The 17644-nt window shown below is 35.2% G+C and overlaps 1 protein-coding gene across 4 annotated transcripts in view; it reads right to left on the bottom strand.

The window, feature by feature from the left end:
- The window catches only part of SEC24B (SEC24 homolog B, COPII coat complex component), a 100270-nt gene that overhangs the window by 2307 nt on the left and 80319 nt on the right, over nucleotides 1-17644 (bottom strand). For all 4 annotated transcript variants that reach the window (XM_049631010.1, XM_049631011.1, XM_049631012.1 and 1 more), the window contains 11 exons: nucleotides 17057-17175; nucleotides 16371-16426; nucleotides 15926-16132; nucleotides 12990-13113; nucleotides 12404-12562; nucleotides 11152-11325; nucleotides 9978-10088; nucleotides 8323-8498; nucleotides 7353-7490; nucleotides 4253-4357; nucleotides 3353-3445 (listed from right to left, as the gene is read on the bottom strand). In XM_049631010.1, the coding sequence (XP_049486967.1) occupies nucleotides 3353-3445; nucleotides 4253-4357; nucleotides 7353-7490; nucleotides 8323-8498; nucleotides 9978-10088; nucleotides 11152-11325; nucleotides 12404-12562; nucleotides 12990-13113; nucleotides 15926-16132; nucleotides 16371-16426; nucleotides 17057-17175 (1462 nt within the window). The remainder of the gene's footprint in view (nucleotides 1-3352; nucleotides 3446-4252; nucleotides 4358-7352; nucleotides 7491-8322; nucleotides 8499-9977; nucleotides 10089-11151; nucleotides 11326-12403; nucleotides 12563-12989; nucleotides 13114-15925; nucleotides 16133-16370; nucleotides 16427-17056; nucleotides 17176-17644) is intronic.

The raw sequence follows: 17644 nt of genomic DNA, 5'->3' as shown, positions 1-17644 counted from the left end.
ACCACCAACCACCAGTACTCTATCCTCAGCCATAAAGCAGCAACCAAACGAGTGAAATTGAAATTATTCACAAACCTGTTTATATTCTTTTGGATAAGATAATAAAACATGTTTGATGGTAAGTACATATCACTGGTATTTTACCTGCATATTATATTTTTTCTAAGTCGATAAAACATAAACCATGATTAATATGCCACTGGTATTGTGTTGCACTTTTATGTTTCATCTAAAGGAAACATGCATTTGAAGGGGGCTATTGCTGATTTCCAAATTTGCTCAACAGTTGTATGTTACATCCTTTTTTTTTTTTTTTTTTTTTAGTGTTTTTATTTATTTTTGAGACAGAGAGAGACAGAGCATGAGCAGGGTAGGGGCAGAGAGACAGGGAGACACAGAATCCGAAGCAGGCTCCAGGCTCTGAGCTGTCAGCACAGAGCCTGACGCGGGGCTCAAACTCACAGACTGTGAGATAATGACCTGAGCTGAAGTCGGACACTCAATCGACTGAGGCACCCAGGAGCCCCTGTTACATCCTCTTCTAATAACAGTCATCCTCAGAGAACTGTATGTTTCCTTTAGTCCTTAAAATTTAAGGGCAAGGGGACATCCAGATGGCCAACAAGACACATGAAAAGAGTTCATCATCACCATCAGGGAAATGCAAATTAAAACTACAATGAGAACACCTGTCAGAATGGCTAAAATAAACAACACAAGAAACAACACGTGTTGGCAAGGATGCCAACCCTCCTGCACTGTTGGTGGGAATGCAAACTGGTGCACTCTCTGTGGAGAACAGTGTGGTGGTTCCTCATAGAGTTAAGAATAGAACTACCCTATGGTCCAGTAGTCACACTACCCATTTACTCAAAGAGTACAAAAACACTAATGTAAAGGGATACAAGCATTCCTATGTTTATAACAGCATTATTCACAATAGCCAAGATATTGAAGCAGCCCAAGTATTCATTGAATGGATAAAGTGGTGTTTATATATATATATATAATTCAGCCATAAAGAAGAATGAAATCTCACCATCTGCAACAACACGGATGGAGCTAGAGTATAAACTAAGTGAAATAAGCCAGTCAGAAAAAGACAAATACTATTAAGATTTCACTCATATGTGGAATTTAAGAAACAAAATAAACAAGCTAAGGGGAAAAAAAGAGAGAGAGACCAACCAAGAAACAGACTCTTAACTCTAGAGAACTGATGATTACCAGAAGGGAGGTGGGGTTGGGTTAAATAGGTGATGGGGATTAGGGAGGGCACTTGTCATGATGACACCGAGTGATGTGTGGAAGTGTTAAATCACTAATACTGTACACTTGAAACTAATATAACACTGTATGTTAACTAACTGGAATTAAAATAAAACTTAAAAGAAAATTTAAGGACAAGGAATTCTAAAGAACAGTGTATGCATATTTAAAACTATGTGCGAGATTATTTTTAAAAGACCTAAAAAGTCTATTCTTACGTCTTCATAAGTATATTTTATAAATTTAACAAATATATTTATATATGTAAGTTATATATATGTTATATGATGAAGTTTTTTACAAAGCCAAATTAATAGTAAACTAACTCAAAGTATAGAGTAAAAATTTAAATAGAAAATATTTAAATAGAAAACTTTATTTACTGTTATTGTTTTTAACTATGATTGAAGCTGAACATTGTTTCACATGGCTACTACTAGATTTTCCCTCCTATAAATTGCCTATTCAAATCTTTTGCCCATTTTTCCTTTCCTTTTTTTCTGAGGGGACTGGGGTGTCTTTTTCTTAAAGATTTGTAAGAAAACTTTTAATACTGGAGAAATTAGCCCTTTTCCTGTCCTGAGTTAGAGATAACCTTCTGATTTTATTGTTTGTCTTTATTTATTTTACCACATGGAAATGTTTTTTTTAATGCTCTCAGATTTATTAATCTTTTCCATCACAGACTTACAAAGGCCCTACCCATTTTAATACAATAAAGATTATTTTTCTAGTATTTTTTTCTTTAAATGCAATCTTTACCACCTTCTATTTGTCATGAATTACATCCATTTCTATTTTGTCCCCCTGATATATTTATTGTGCCACTATCACAGTGCTTAAATAACTACAGCTTTGGAAGAAAGTTTACTATTTTATTTAGAACTTATTTTCTAGGAATGCCTGAGTGGCTCAGTAGGTTAAGTGTCCGACTCTTGATTTCGGCTCAGGTCATGACCTTGTGGTTTGTGAGTTTGAGCCCCACGTCAGGCTCAGAGCGGACAGTGCAGAGCCTGCTTGGGATTCTCTCTCTCCTCTGCTCCTCCCCTGCCTGTTCTGTCTCTCAAAATGAATAAATAAACAACAACAACTTATTCTTCATATGCTTTTCCCCTCTGCTGACATTATTCCCTTTTCTTAAACTTTTCCTTATTACCTCATTTGTTGAGTTTTAGAAACGAACTCTGGAATTAATGTGTCAAAATGAAATCAATCAATCAAACAATACCAGAATGTGATAAAAATTACGTTGACTTTAAAGTAGGCCTTTTCGTTAATAAAATAGAGAACTATTTTCAGAATCGTATTTCTTTGGTATGGGTTAATATACATCCAGAAAAGGCCCACTGAAAAAAATTATGTTTATTATCAGCAAAAAAACTTAGAAGTTAAAGTTGTTGGAAAACAATTTGGCAGTTCCTCAAAAAATCAGACATAGGGTTTATCATATGACCCAGCAATTTTATTCCTAGGTATGCACATTCCTAGGTATGCACAAGAGAACTGAAAACATATGTTCACACACACACTTGTACATAAATTGTTCACAGTAGCACTACTCACAGTAACTCCAAAAGGAAAACAACCCTAATGTCCATGAATGAATGAATGACTGGATTTACACAATTATTATTTAGTCATAAAAAAGAATGAAGTACTTGTGCTTCCTTCCACAGCACATAAACTAAAAAAAAGAATGAAGTAGTACTCATATGTGCTACAATGGGGATGAACTTTGAAAACATTATGAGAAATGAAAAGAGACGAAACACAGAAGGCCACATCTTATGTGATTCCATTTATATGGAATGTCCAGAACAGGCAAATCTGCAGAGACAGAATGTAGATTGGGGTTGCTAGGGGAAAGCAGGAGGGAGAATTTGGAATATAGGTTTCCTTTTGGGGTGATGGGAATGCTCTGAAATTAAGGTACTGGTGACTGTTGTACAACACTGTAAATATACTAAAAGCTAATGAGTTGACTTTATGATAATTAAAATGGTGAACTGTATGTGAATTTGATCTCACTGAACATTTTAAACAAACAAGCATACAAAAAGATAAAAGTGTAGAGCCCACTGACCATTTTCTGTGGTATTGATGCAAAATTAGGATACCCAAGCACATCCTCTATGAAATTATTGTCACAGCTTTTTCCAATCCAAATGTAAAAAACCTAAAACAAAAAAAACCCAACAACATATTAAAGCTCCGTACTCAGAAACCTATTATAACTAATTTTCTCAAAATCGTGAAGCATAAAAGAGGTAAAGTATACCATCTTAAAGTAGGAACAAACATAAAAGTAAAAGGAAACTCATAATTGGTACATTTGGAATCCATATTCAAGAATCTAGAGTGGTTCATGTCTTCTTTGCTTAAATTTCAAGACTTTCCATAAAATATTATTTTATTTCACCATCTTCCTTACTTTTTTCCCCCAATAGGGAGGTAGTGCTTTAGCCAGGATAACTGACTCACTGTATTTCCTATCCACTATTTCAATTACTATCTGTGTATTTTAACTAAGGGCTCTCCCTCACCCCTCCTTTCCTGCTCATAAGGTATCGTTTATGAAGCTATCTTGATCATTCTGACACCCTTCACCACCATCTGGCCCAGTGACTTCTCCTGAACTCCTAATCACTAATGGCTTAGACAATGGGGAGAAGTTGAAACTGCTAAGATTCTTGAGGTCCCTTTGAATTTAATGATTCTAGATGCTAGACAGAATTTATCTCTTTACTTCTCTTTATCAAGTATACATAACCCATGACAATAAATAATCCATAATAATAAAATGGTCTCTGACTAGAAAAGTCTAAAATAAAGTGACTGCTCGTGCCAGGTACCAATTTATTGCTTCTCAGTTCCTAATCCCACCTTTCACTGCCTGACCTACGATAACAGAGCTGGCCTCTGTAAGTGTTTCTGCTTTTGCCAGCCAGAACAGTGTTAAACATCATCAGTAGAGGGTGCTTACAGAGCCACAGTCCATAAGGAAAGCACCTTCTCTTGTCAGTTTTTCTGCAGATAATTTTTGAAGAGGTGGTTGAGGTACGACCCTGTCATTAACATGTATCGCACCCTGAAAAAAAAAAAAAAAAGAGAGATGAAACGTGAAGGAACTTATATAACTATCATCACAGTCTGGAACGTAAAGGCTACTACCAGCGTTTTATGAAATACTAAAAAATGACACTTGAGAATTTTCTAAGTTGCAAAAAAATTATTGATAATACATTACCACCCTGGCTATAGAATCAAGACACTCAGATATATTCAAATTACAAAGATAAAAAACATGAATATGTAAAATGATATGTCCATTTCCTTCCCTTCTGGGATCTGGACACATTAAAAGTATGACTATTAAATCTGCTGCAAAGCAAGCTACTTTTTCACGTTTTTCTAGTAACAAAATAAAGAAGATTCCAACGAGTAGAGTTTTAACACAAGAAAGAAAAGACACTATAAATTTGCATATTAAAAATAACTATTGGATACCAGATTTGGTTTATAATATAATCAAAATTGCACTTGTATCAGGGGGAACCAAAATTTGCATATTAAAAATAACTATTGGATACGAGATTTGGTTTATAATATAATCAAAATTGCACTTGTATCAGGGGGAACCACACCTCAACATAATAAAAGCTATATATGAAAACCCCAAGCTAACATCATACTTAATGGTGAAAAACTGAAAGCTCTTTCCATCCCCTAAGATCAGGAACAAGACACAGTATTGGAAGATCCAGCCACAGCAATCAGATGACAACGAAAATGAAAGGCATCCAAATTGGTAAGGAAGAAGTCAAACTTTCATTATGCAGATGACATGATGCAATATACAGAAAACCCTAAAGAATCCACCAAAAAACTACTAGAAATGATAAATGAATTCAGAAAGGTCACAGGACACAAAATCAATATACAGAAATCCATTATATTTCTATATACTAATAATGAAGTAGCAAAAAGAGAAATTAAGAAAACAATCCCATTTACAATTGCACCCAAAATAATAAAATACCTAGGAACAAACTTAACCAAGGAGGTGAAAGACTTGTACTCGGAAAACAATAAAACACTGATGAAAGAAATTGAAGAGGACACAAACAAATGGAAAGATATTCCATGCTCATGGATTTAGAAAACAAGTATTGTTAAAACGTCCATACCACCCAAAGCAATCTACAGATTTAATGCAATCCCTATCAAAATAGCAACAGTATTTTTCACAGAACTAAAACAATCTTAAAATGCATATAGAACCACAAAAGACCCTGAATAGCCAAAGCAATCTTGAAAAAAAAGAACAAAACTGGAGATATCACAATCCCAGATTTCAAGTTACACTATAAAACTATAGTAATCAAAACAGTATGGCACTGGCACAAAAACAGACACATAGATCAATGGAACGGAATAGAGAGCCTAGAAATAAACTCGTGATTATTTGGTCAATTAACCTTTGACAAAGGAGACAAGAATATGCAATGGGAAAAAGACAGTCTCTTTAACAAATGGTGTTGAGAAAACTAGACAGCTACATGCAAAAGAATGAAACAGGACCACTGTCTTACACCATACACAAAAATAAACTCGGATTAAAGACCTAAATCTGAGATCTGAAACCATAAAAATCTTAGAAGAGGGCATGTCAGACAGCAATTTCTTGGACATCAGCCACAGCAACATTTTTTCAGATAGGTTTCCTAAGGCAAAGGAAATGAAAGCAAAAATAAACTGTTGGGACCATGTCAAAATAAAAAGCTTCTGCACAGCAAAGGAAACAATCAACAAAACAAAAGACAACCTACTGAATGGGAGAAGATATTTACAAATGACATATCCAATAAGGAGTTAGATCTAAAATACACAAAGAACTTAAAGAACAAAAACCCAAATAATCCAATTAAAAAATGGGCAAGACATGAAAAGACATTTCACCAAAGACACCCAATATGGCCAACAGACACATGAAAAGATGTTCAACATCACTCACCACCAGGGAAATGCAAATCGAAACCACAATGAAATATCACCTCACACATGTCAGATGACCAAAATCAACAACTCAAGAAATAACAAGTGTTGGCGAGGATGTGGAGAAAAAGGAACCCTCGTACACTATCGGTGGGAATGAAAACTGGTACAGCCATTGTGGAAAACAGTATGGAGGTTCCTCAAAAAGGTAAAAATAGAATTACCATATGATCCAGTAATTCCACTACTGGGTATTTCCCCAAAGAATACAAAAGCACTAATTCAAAAGGATACAAGCATCTCTATGTTTATAGCAGTGTTATATAAAATAGCCAAAGTATGGAAGCAACCTAAGTATCCATCAACAGATGAATGGATAAAGTAGTATATAAAAATAATGGAATATTAGTCATAAAAAAGAATGAAATCTTGTCAGTTGCAATAACATGGGTGGATCTAGATGGTACCATGCTAAATGAAATAAGTCAGTCAGAGAAAGACAAATACCCCATGATTTCACTCATATGTGGAATTTAAGAAAACATGAAGAAAAAAAGGAACAAACAAAAAATAGACTATTAACTATGGAGAACAAACTGGTGGTCACCAGAGGGAAGGTGGGGGGAGATGCAGGAAACAGGTGAAGGAGATTAAGAGTACATTTATCATGATGAGCACTGAGTAATGCACAGAATTGTTGATCCACTATATTGTACACCTGAACCTTATATATAACATTATACTATACATTAATTATACTGGAATTAAAAACAAAAACAAAAATTGCATTCTGATCACATCAGGAACAGTCAGTATCTACCAAATACAAATGGAAATGTCCACTCTACAATTTACTTTGTAATAAATACCACCAAACCCATAAGCTGAATTACTTCCCGTTATTTTTGAAAACTCCATAACCATAGACAGTATCTAATAGTCCTACTGTTCAACCAACTCTACAGCTAGTGTCGTCATTTACTATATTACTACTATAGGGAAAGAGCAGATGTAAAAAATTGTTAGCACCTTACATTAGCAGCCTAGCTGTAGAATCAAGACGCTCAAATATATTTAAAAAATCCTACCTCATCTGTCAATCTGTCTATCCTGTATAAGTTGGGATGAATCATTTTCATTAGATGAACAAGTGGCTGACACTTTATCTGACACATGGCATATACACGATCATCCAGGCGTGTGCTTGTACCAGTTCTAAATGCTTTCTACGAGGAAAAAAAATACATATTTTCAAATAAAACAAATATAGACAAACATTAAAACAAATATATATACCATCACAGTCATGGAAAAAGCATGGCCTTCAAAACAGACCTGGATTAAATTCTCAGCTCTGACACTGAACAGGTAGATAGGTGAGCAAGTTATTAGCTTCTCAAAGCTATACTATTATAAGAAAAACAAAAAAATGCTTACCTCTCTAGGGTGTGGTAAGGATTAAATAAGATGATGCATATATAACAGGTATTATAGTGCTTGAGACTTGGAAAGATGTTCGATGGACAGTAAATCCTTTCCTTAGAGTCTTGTTCCAGAAGCACATACATACTAAGAGTGTGCTATAAAAGCATACCATTCTTTAAATTGCTCCCACATATTATTTTTTTTAATGTTTATTTATTTTTGAGAGAGAGAGAGAGAGAGAGACAGACAGACACCAAGAGCAAGAATGAGCCAGGGAAAGGCACAGAGAGAGGGAGATACAGAATCCGAAGTAGGCTCCAGGATCCGAGCTGTCAGCACAGAGCCTGATGCGGGGCTTGAACTCCCGAACTGCGAGATCATGACCTGAGCCAAAGTTGGACGCTTAACCAACTGAGCCACCCAGGTGCCCCTTGTTGCTTCCACATATTAAAGAGAGCATATGGTTTCAAACATCCTGTTTTTATATACTTTCATTTTCCACTGATCTTCTGTTTTTCAAAAATTTTCCAGTGCTAAGCTGCAAAACTGTCTAGTTAAATATGAAAAACCCCAGAAAACCTGGATTTCATTTCTTCATCTTTATGAAATGTAACAGTGTAGACAGAGAGCTACCTGTTTAAGAAGGGCCAAAACATAGAGAGGAAACAGCTTGAGGGAGCTGGGTGCTATCAGGGCAGAGTGCTGTAAATTTGAGACTGTTGAGCCGTATGCAGATAAGGAATCCACGACAGCATTCACTAAGGCATCTCTTGCATCTGATAGGCTTGAGGAGATGGATCGATCAACAGCTATAAAGCAATCAAAATGAAAATGTATTTCACCATTAGATTCCAATGAATGCTAGAAGAGATAAAATTTACATGCATTTCTTAAGAAAGCAACAAACACTGTTTTCAGGATAGAAAAATACATATCACCTGCCCCTTCATTTTGCAAGTGTCTACTCACGACACATTTTTTGTGAGGTAAATGTGAACAATTCTGTCAATCAGAACAAATCTAGATTGTTTTGGACCTTTTGGTTTTAGTCTCTATACATCTAAAAATGCTTAACTTCTATTGATATAAGGGAATGTGTACCATCCATTTACATCTGAGCAAGAAAGCTCTAGGGATGTTTTCATTTCTCCAGTAGAAGTCACATGTATAGAGTATCATTTTTTTTTTTTTTTTTTTGCATAAACAATGCTGGGTTCTGCTATCTGAGTCATACCTTGTGATCCTCTAAAATTTTCTTTATTAAAGCATTTCCAGGTCAACAAAAAAAAGAGGGCAACTGAACATAGCTTCTCATGCAGACACTGAAGAGCCAGGTATCAGTGTGAAAGTTATTTTCTTCCAAGCACATATTTTATTAAACTAGAGATAGCCTATAGGTATGCCCAAGTATTAAAAATAAAAATTATATTGAATAAAAAAAACTATATTGAAAAACAATCAGTTATAACATACTGAATTTGAAATACAGATAAAATAATAAAATATTGGGATACTTTAGTATATGGTATTATAATTTTTCCCAAAATGGATAACAATGACTACTTTTCTCTAGGACTACATGAAAAATAAGATTCATATCAAAAAGGAAAATTCATTAAAAACAACACTCCCAGTGTTATATTAATTCCCCCAAAAGACTTTTTTTTTTTAACTTACATATAATAATATTTATTCTTTTGGGTATAATTCTATGGTGATTATATGTCAAACGCACAGCTATGTAATCAATATCACAATCAAAATACACCACAGTTCCATTACTCCAAAAATATCCAGGGGTGCTGGCCCCTTGTAGTAAAATCTTCCCACTATCCTTAACCCTGATAATCACTGATCTGTTTTTCACTCCTGGAATTTTCCCTTTTCCAGAATGTCATATGAGTATGTCTACAGCTGTCTCCTTTTGAAGCTAGCTCCCTTCCATTTAGCATGATGCCTCTGAGAGTCATTCATGTCTATTCACGTATCAACAATTCACTTCTTTTTATCACTGAGTTACAGTTAATGGTATGGATATACCATAGTTTGTTCAAACATTCATCAACTGAAGGACATTTGGGTTGTTACCAGTTTTTAGTGATTATGAATCCCCCAGAAGGTTTTAAACTAAAGAGTTAATAAGAAATGTAAGAACAGTCGAATTCACACTTCTGTAAGTGAAGATGTAAAACATATACACTTTCTAAGTAAGTAATTTCTAGGGTAAAAAATGTCCAGGTTTCAGCCTTTATGACAGAAGAATCCAAGTCGTTCACGTTCTTACTCACCCATGTTTGCCAGAAGGCAGATGGCAGCCTGCACGTCCACTCCCGCATACACATCTGCTAGTGAACTCACTACTGGCAAACAGAGCGTGTGCACTCTAATTCTCCGTTCGCCTATAGGAAATGATGAAATAATGTCAAAACACACTAGACCAAGACAGAAATAAAGCAGACAGGTCAAAACAGTATTCAGGTTACTATTTGACTGAATTAAACCAACAGGATTCTGAAATGTAAAAACAAAGTTTTACACGTAATGGGTTTTAAAGAAAATCAAACACTCTCCATATTTATAGATTGTGATATATATTTTGTATACAGTTGAACATTAGGTTCTGGCTTTTATTTTTAAATTTTTTATTATTTTTAATTTTTTGAGAGAGAGAGAGAGAGAGCGTGCACACAAGCTGTGGAGGGGGACAGAGGTAGAGATACAGAGAATTTTAGGCAGGCTCCACACTCAGTGCAGAGCCTGACACGGGGCTTGATCCCACGACCCTGGGATCATGACCTGAGTGGAAATCAAGAGTTGGACATTCAACCAACTGAGCCACCCAGGTGCCTCCTGGTTTTCAGTTTAATATCAATCATTGTAAATTATATACAGCATAGTAAAATGTCGGAAAACCTGACTGTCAAGTAACTAACATGGGTCTTACATGATATACAGATTTATTTATTTTATGGGGCAAAAAATAATGCTAAGGATGACATAGCTGGATTTAGCATGAGTTTACCAGACACATATGATACTGAGAATCCATGACTTCCACGAGTCAAAAATATTAAATATTAGATATTAAAAGGGCACCTGGGTGGCTCAGTTGGTTGAGTGTCTGACTCTTGATTTAGGCTCAGGTCATGATCCCAGGGTTGTGGGATTAAGCCCTGCATCGGGCTCTGCACTGAGCGTGGAGCCTGCTTGGGATTTTCTCCCCTGCTTGTGTGCTCGCTCTCTCCCTTAATAAAACAAAACAAAACAAAACAAAAAAACAAAAAAAAAATGATATTAAAGATTCAAAATGAGTTAAAAAAAAAAAACAGAACATATATTTGATTAACTAATGCAGATTCCATTTATCTTCCACTGTACATTCATTCTTTCTCCCCATTTCCACCAGCATGTAAAAGGAGGGGGAAATTACGGCTGATTATATTTCATATCTATTAACATTACCTTTGCTTGATGTATATAATAAAGCTGTCTGAAAGCACACTAAGGAAGTATCTGTCAAATTTTCTTCGATTGACAGCTGTACTGCAAATCCAGCATCAGGATTGATGTTGGCAAGGGATAACAAATCAGTGGAACGGACAAAGAAGTTTCCGTGAAAAGTGTGCATTGAAAGACCTAAGGAAGAGAAAACTTGTTATAAAAGATAAAGCGACAGAAGTATCTTTACCTCAGGCTAAAGCTACTTTTTAAAGTAAAAACTGTCTCTGATTTTGAATTTTTTTCTTTTAGTAGCCTCCATGCTGGAGGCATGGAGCCCAATGCGGGGCTTGAACTCAAGACTCCGAGATCAAGAGTCAGATGCTTACCTGACTGAGCCATTCAGGTGCCCCTGTGATTCTAAATCAAAAGGGTTAGGATTAGGCTGTTAGTAGAGGTTCTAAAAATACCAATTCAAAACTAACAAACAATGCATGTTATATAAAAGAGACAGTATACATTTAACTTGTATTGATAACTAATCTTATATTTTCTCATACATGATTTGAAATCAGACAAAGATCTAATATACAAAATGAAACTAATGACGGCTACTATATAACTCATTTAAGAATTAAAATTGGGGGGGGGGGGGGGGGGGGGGGGGGGAGGGCACCCGGGTGGCTCAGTCTGTTTAGGGTCTGACTTTTGCTCAGGTCATGATCTCAGTCTGTGGGTTTGAGCCCCGCATTGGGCTCTGTGCTGACAGCTTAGAGCCTGGAGCCTTCTTTGGATTCTGTGTCTCCCTCTTTCTCTGCCCCTCCCCGGCTTATGCTCTCTCTCTCTTTCAAAAATAAACATTAAAAAAAGTTTTTTTTTTAAATTAAAATTAGGGATGAGAATCCCTCCAGCAAACATTCACATAAAACTGAGGTAATGCAAACTGAAGAGTAACTGAATGATTATGAAGGCAAAGATCATTCATCAAACAATTTTCACTTATGATCTTCCCTACTCCTCTAATTCTCCTTCTAAAATCACCTCCAGTATGGCTTTTTCTTAGGTTCTTCCTAATAAAGCAAACATTACTTTTTCTCATTTATTCAAATTACTTAAAAAATTAGGCAATGATTATTCAATAACTATATACATTTAAAACAGCTTATAGCTGACTGGTTCAAGCAGGGAGTCCTGAATGATGAAGAATCATTATAGGTAGTCAAAGTAATTTTGACAAAAGTATATAATATAAAGCATGATTTTTGTAATTTCATACCTTTAGTACACCTTATTCTCATAACAGCTTCAAACCCAATTTTTCTTGTGAGATACCGTTTCAGGTCTTTCTGTAACTTTTCTGCTTGTGAAGGATTGTGAGTATAGTGGAAAGATGGGTAATAATAGATGCACCCTGCAGAATACTTGGACATGCAAGCTTTAGAGAGAAATATAAAAAATATTAGCTACAGAAACAATGATATCCTATAATAATATCCAGGAATATCTTACTTGCCCAACAATAGTACAGATTTTTATATCATGAAAAAAATCTAAGTCTTAAGGAAGAAGCCTAGGCTGTCAAAGTAAGAAAATACAAATCTGCGAAAACACAAATATTTGTAAAATATCTGGATAGGGTTTATTGTTGAGCAGAATGGCAAAGGAATTAGATTTTAAAAACAAATAGTAATAGCATTTTAGATTTGTACAGTGCTGTACAGTTACTGGTAATTTTCATAGATATCATCTATCTAATTCACATGCTTTTTATCCCCAAATATTGAGAACCCTTACTAAAGAGTTTAGATTTGACTATATGCTAAAAATGTTTATGTAAACAGATGAACATGGAATCTCCTTACCTAGAGAAGCAAGATCAGAATACTGTGAACTTAAGAGGAACAGATCCACTGCAGTCTGCTGCCCTGAGCAATCTAAAGCCAGTTTCTTATAAAAATCCGTTGCAGGGCCAAGATGCTGTACAACCTAAGTCAACAGGCCATAAAGAAAGAGCTGGAAGCCTTGTGCTATGCACACATTTCTACATCTCTTACACTAATGAAGATGATACTTTGTCCTATCAAACTAAGTAAGTTTTTGAAACATCTAGGTAGTTGGCGTAGATCCTACAAGACTAATTGTTAACATTTATAAAGCACTAATAAAGGACTGTTCGAGAGGTTTTAAATAAATTAAAGTTACCTACATTTTACAGGTGAGGAAACTGAGGCAAACAATGATTAAGTAACAACCAATTACATGTTTACTGAGTGGCGGACGCTGGAATATAAAACTGAGAAGTCTGGCTCTGGCTCAGAGTGAGTGCTGTTAACCATTACTATGTACTGTTAACATGACAATGTGACGGAATCAAAGACTGATGAAGGTTTTTCCTAGTGGCATGAGGACACTTGAGCTGAGAAGGTGGCACTGGTGAAGAGTTAAAAATGCAAGAGTCAGACTCCAATTCTTAACTCCTATGCTACACTGCATAACAAAATATTTCAATCCTCTTAATTATAATGTATGATTACTATATTAGAGTTTACTCAGATATGAAGAAATATGTATATCAGAACAGGTATTTAAGCTTCTGAGTCCCAGGAAATAAAGAGTATTTCTAAAAGTTAAATGAGATAAATAAAACAAAACTGCACTGGAGACTTCAGTAACACATAACACCTTCCTCTGTTCAAAACCCCTCAGTATTCTATGATGGATTGCAACAGATCAATGAACTGAATGCTAGCTGTACTTGATGAGTTTAAAAAATACACTTGCCTTAATTTATTTTAAAATTAGATTTTTTTCTGAAAAACAACTTAAAAAATGCAGTTTCTGGGATGCCTGGGGGGGGGGGGGGGGGGGGCTCAGTTGGTTAAGTGCCCAACTCTTGATCTCAGAATTGTGAGTTCAAAACTTGCTTTGGTCTCCACATTGGGCATGAAGCCTACTTAAAACAAAAACAAAAAACCTTCCTAATAATACAGTTTCTATAATAAGTAAAATACGGCACTATTTTTCTCTAGCAAATTGATGAAGAATAAAAAAACAGTAAAAATAATGGCTAGAAGATTTGAGAGTCCTTAAGGATGTAGTTGATTAAAAAAAAAAAAAGAAAGAAACAAAGAAAAGAAAAGAAAAACCCCAAGCAACTAAAACACTTTAATAACTTAAGTTTGACCCAATAATTTCGCTTCTAGGAATTTTTCCTAAGGAGAAACTAAATATGTGGCTAAATGTTTATGGCATTACTAAAACTGTTTAGTTCAGACTCACAATTAGTTGTAATAGTATTCCCTTGAGGTCACATAAAACTTATACACAGCACAAAAATGATTATTCTAGCTCATTTATTATTTGAAACAAGGGATTAAAATATTCTGACCAAATCTTCACGTAAAACCCAAGTAATATTCAGTCTCATAGTTTTTGTTTTTTGTTTTTCTTTAATAGAGAAAATACTGGAGACAACTGTTCAGTAGCTAGGAGGCAACTAATTAAATGGAGTACTTTCATATTTACTAAAAGATATTCTTTATTTTTGAAAGTGTATTTATGTTTTTTAGTAATCTTTACCTTCAAAGTGGGGCTTGAACTCACGACCCTGAGATCAAGAGTTGCATGTTCTTCTGACTGAGCCAGCCAGGTGCCTCTAAAAAATATTTTTTAAAGATAATTTTCAGGGGCACCTGGGTGGCTCAGTTGTAAGCTTCTGACTTCAGCTCAGGTCATTATCTCAAGGTTCGTGAGTTTGAGCCCCGTGTCGGGCTCTGTGCTGACAGCTCAGAGCCTGGAGCCTGCTTTGGATTCTGTGTCCCCCTCTCTTTCCGCACCACTCTTGCTTGTGCTCTCTCTCTCTCTCAAAAATAAATAACATTAAAAAAAAATTAAGACAATTTTCGGGACCTCAGAAAATGCTCACAATGTACTCTTCAATGAAAAAAAGTCAGTTAAAACATATACTATATACGTATGATGCCTGATTATGCATATTTGTATGTGTTTATATAAACATTATTATCTTTTTTTTTTTTTTTTAAAGATTTTAAGTAATCCCTACACCCAACATGGGACTCAAACTCAAGACCCCAAGATCAGGAGTTACATGTTCTTCAACCAAGCCAGTGAGGCACCCCTAAATGCTATTATCTTGATAGTAAAGATTATTGATGGTTTATTCTTGTTATACAATGGTTTGTATTATCTTTATAATTAAAATGTTTATGGGAGCGCCCGGGTGGCTCAGTCGGTTAAGTGTCCGACTTCAGCCTAGGTCATGATCTCGCCGTTCCGGAGTTCGAACCCCGCATCGGGCTCTGTGCTGATAGCTCAGAGCCTGGAGCCTGTTTCAGATTCTGTTTCTCCCGCTCTCTCTCTGCCCCTTCCCCACTGACACTCTGTCTCTCTCAAAATAAACATTAAAAAAATTTTTTTTAAATGTTTATTAGTATGAACATGTTAAATTGTAATATCTCAGATTTAGTATTATCAGTTGTATAAGAGAAAAGAGAACTGCAGCCAGAAAATCAAGTCACACCTTCACCATTAGTTACTTAACCTTTGGCAAATTTAATCTATTTTCCTCATCTGTAAAATGAAAGGATTAGAGTAAGTTATTTTTAAATTTCTATGACTTGCAAAGAAAGTAATACAAAGAACGCAAAATGATACATTTTCTCCCCAGATTTTTACTATCAATGAAGTAAAAAAGCAGAATAATGAACAAATAATTACACGGGCTATGGAGGTACAAAACAAAATCTTAAACATGACAGAGAAACCAAATCTAAAATACCTTTGTGCTTGATCTCTGATTAGGATCTTCTCTGGACTGCAGAAGTCCTGCACCCAAGGAAGGTAACTGTGTCTGAAATACAGACACACGGCCACCTGTTGGAGACATTAATTTAAAGGCAGCCTGAAGCGCAGGACCAAGGGCACTGTGTGTTTCTCTTGTATTGGTGAACATATTTGGTAATGCATTCAATAAGTCTTTTATAAGCTGGGAAAACAAAGATTAAAAGTTGAATTACTCAGAGGGCAAGGCAATTTTCTTCTTTAAAACATTCTGGAGTATAATATATACCACTGTATCTTAGGGGATATAAACTGAGGGGTAAGTATGCTACCTACATTGTCTATGCAATATTAATATACTAAGTAAACAAATGTTAGAGATTTTAGTAAACAGTTAAAATAACAGAAATATTTTCATACTTTAAGAGAAAAGTCAATCTCACCTCTTTACTTTCATACAGATTCACAAGTAAGCTATCCGGTGTAGGTAGAAAAACATCTAAAGGGAAAACATATATTTTAATCAATAGATAAATCAAGTCAAAAGAATATCATAAATTTAAAAATCTTAGTTTTTAACAGGCCGTATATATAATGGGAACCATGATACTGCTTTATTAAATATATATTACACATATGTGTGTGCACACATAAGTACACACACAGACATAGAAAACTTAGAATGAAATATGTTCCAGAAAACAAACTATATCTATCTAGAGAGAGAGAAGAGAGGAAAGAGAGGAGAGAGAAGAGAGAAGACAGAGAGGGAGAGGGAGAGGGAGAAGGACAGAGAGAGAGAGAGAGAGAGAGAGAGAGAGAGAGAGAGAGAGAAAGCATGAATTGGGGAGTGGGGCAGAGGGAGAGAGAAAGAATCTAAACAGGCTCCATGCTCAGCACAAAGCCTGATATGGGGCTGGATCCCACAACCCTGGAATCATGACCTGAGCCAAAATCAAGAGATGGACACTCAACCAACTGAGCCACCCAGGCACCTCGCCGGCAAACCGTTTTTAAAGTATCAAAGTGCACCAAATTATCCTTACAGCACTATGACAGGATGTACTGTCAAATACAGTAGCCTCAATTCCAAAATCTATAGTCACAAAGACTTCTATTCACTGCTTACCATCTATATCAGACACAATCAACATTTGAGGTTGTGATAATCCTTCTTGTAAATTGTAGAAATGAATAGTGCTATCGAAGGTCATGAACCCTATTCTTGTTCGTGAATCTCCAGGAAGCCTAAGGATAAAAATGATAATTTTAAATTCAAAGTGTTTAGTAACATATTTTATTAAAAAAAAAATAATGAAATAGTAAACAAAGTCTAAGAATAATTACACATGCTTTTTCATAGAGGAAAGTTATTCCTCTCTAAACCAACATACATCAGAAGAGAACAAAGATGAAACATCCCATTTTCAGATGAAACCAACATGTTTAGAGCTAATGGTCAAGAAAACTGAACCATGTTCAAATAATAAACCAAAACTAAAAATGAAATGATTAAAAAAATCAAAGATTTCTTACTAACTTTCCTCTAGCACACACTCCTTTAACTAAACATTTACTCATATTTTCAGTTCCAATGCTACAAAAAGAGTGTATGTAGCTCAAACTGTTTAAGGGCAGATGACAAATGAGTACTTTCCAAGAAAAGACAATGTAATTAATGTAAACCAGATTTTATTTTTTAATTCTATTTTATCTA

Source organism: Panthera uncia, chromosome B1 (genome assembly GCF_023721935.1).
Source record: "Panthera uncia isolate 11264 chromosome B1, Puncia_PCG_1.0, whole genome shotgun sequence".
NCBI lineage: Eukaryota > Metazoa > Chordata > Mammalia > Carnivora > Felidae > Panthera > Panthera uncia.
The sequence above is the reverse complement of the archived record's forward strand: the minus strand, read 5'-3'. Positions and strand labels throughout refer to the sequence as shown.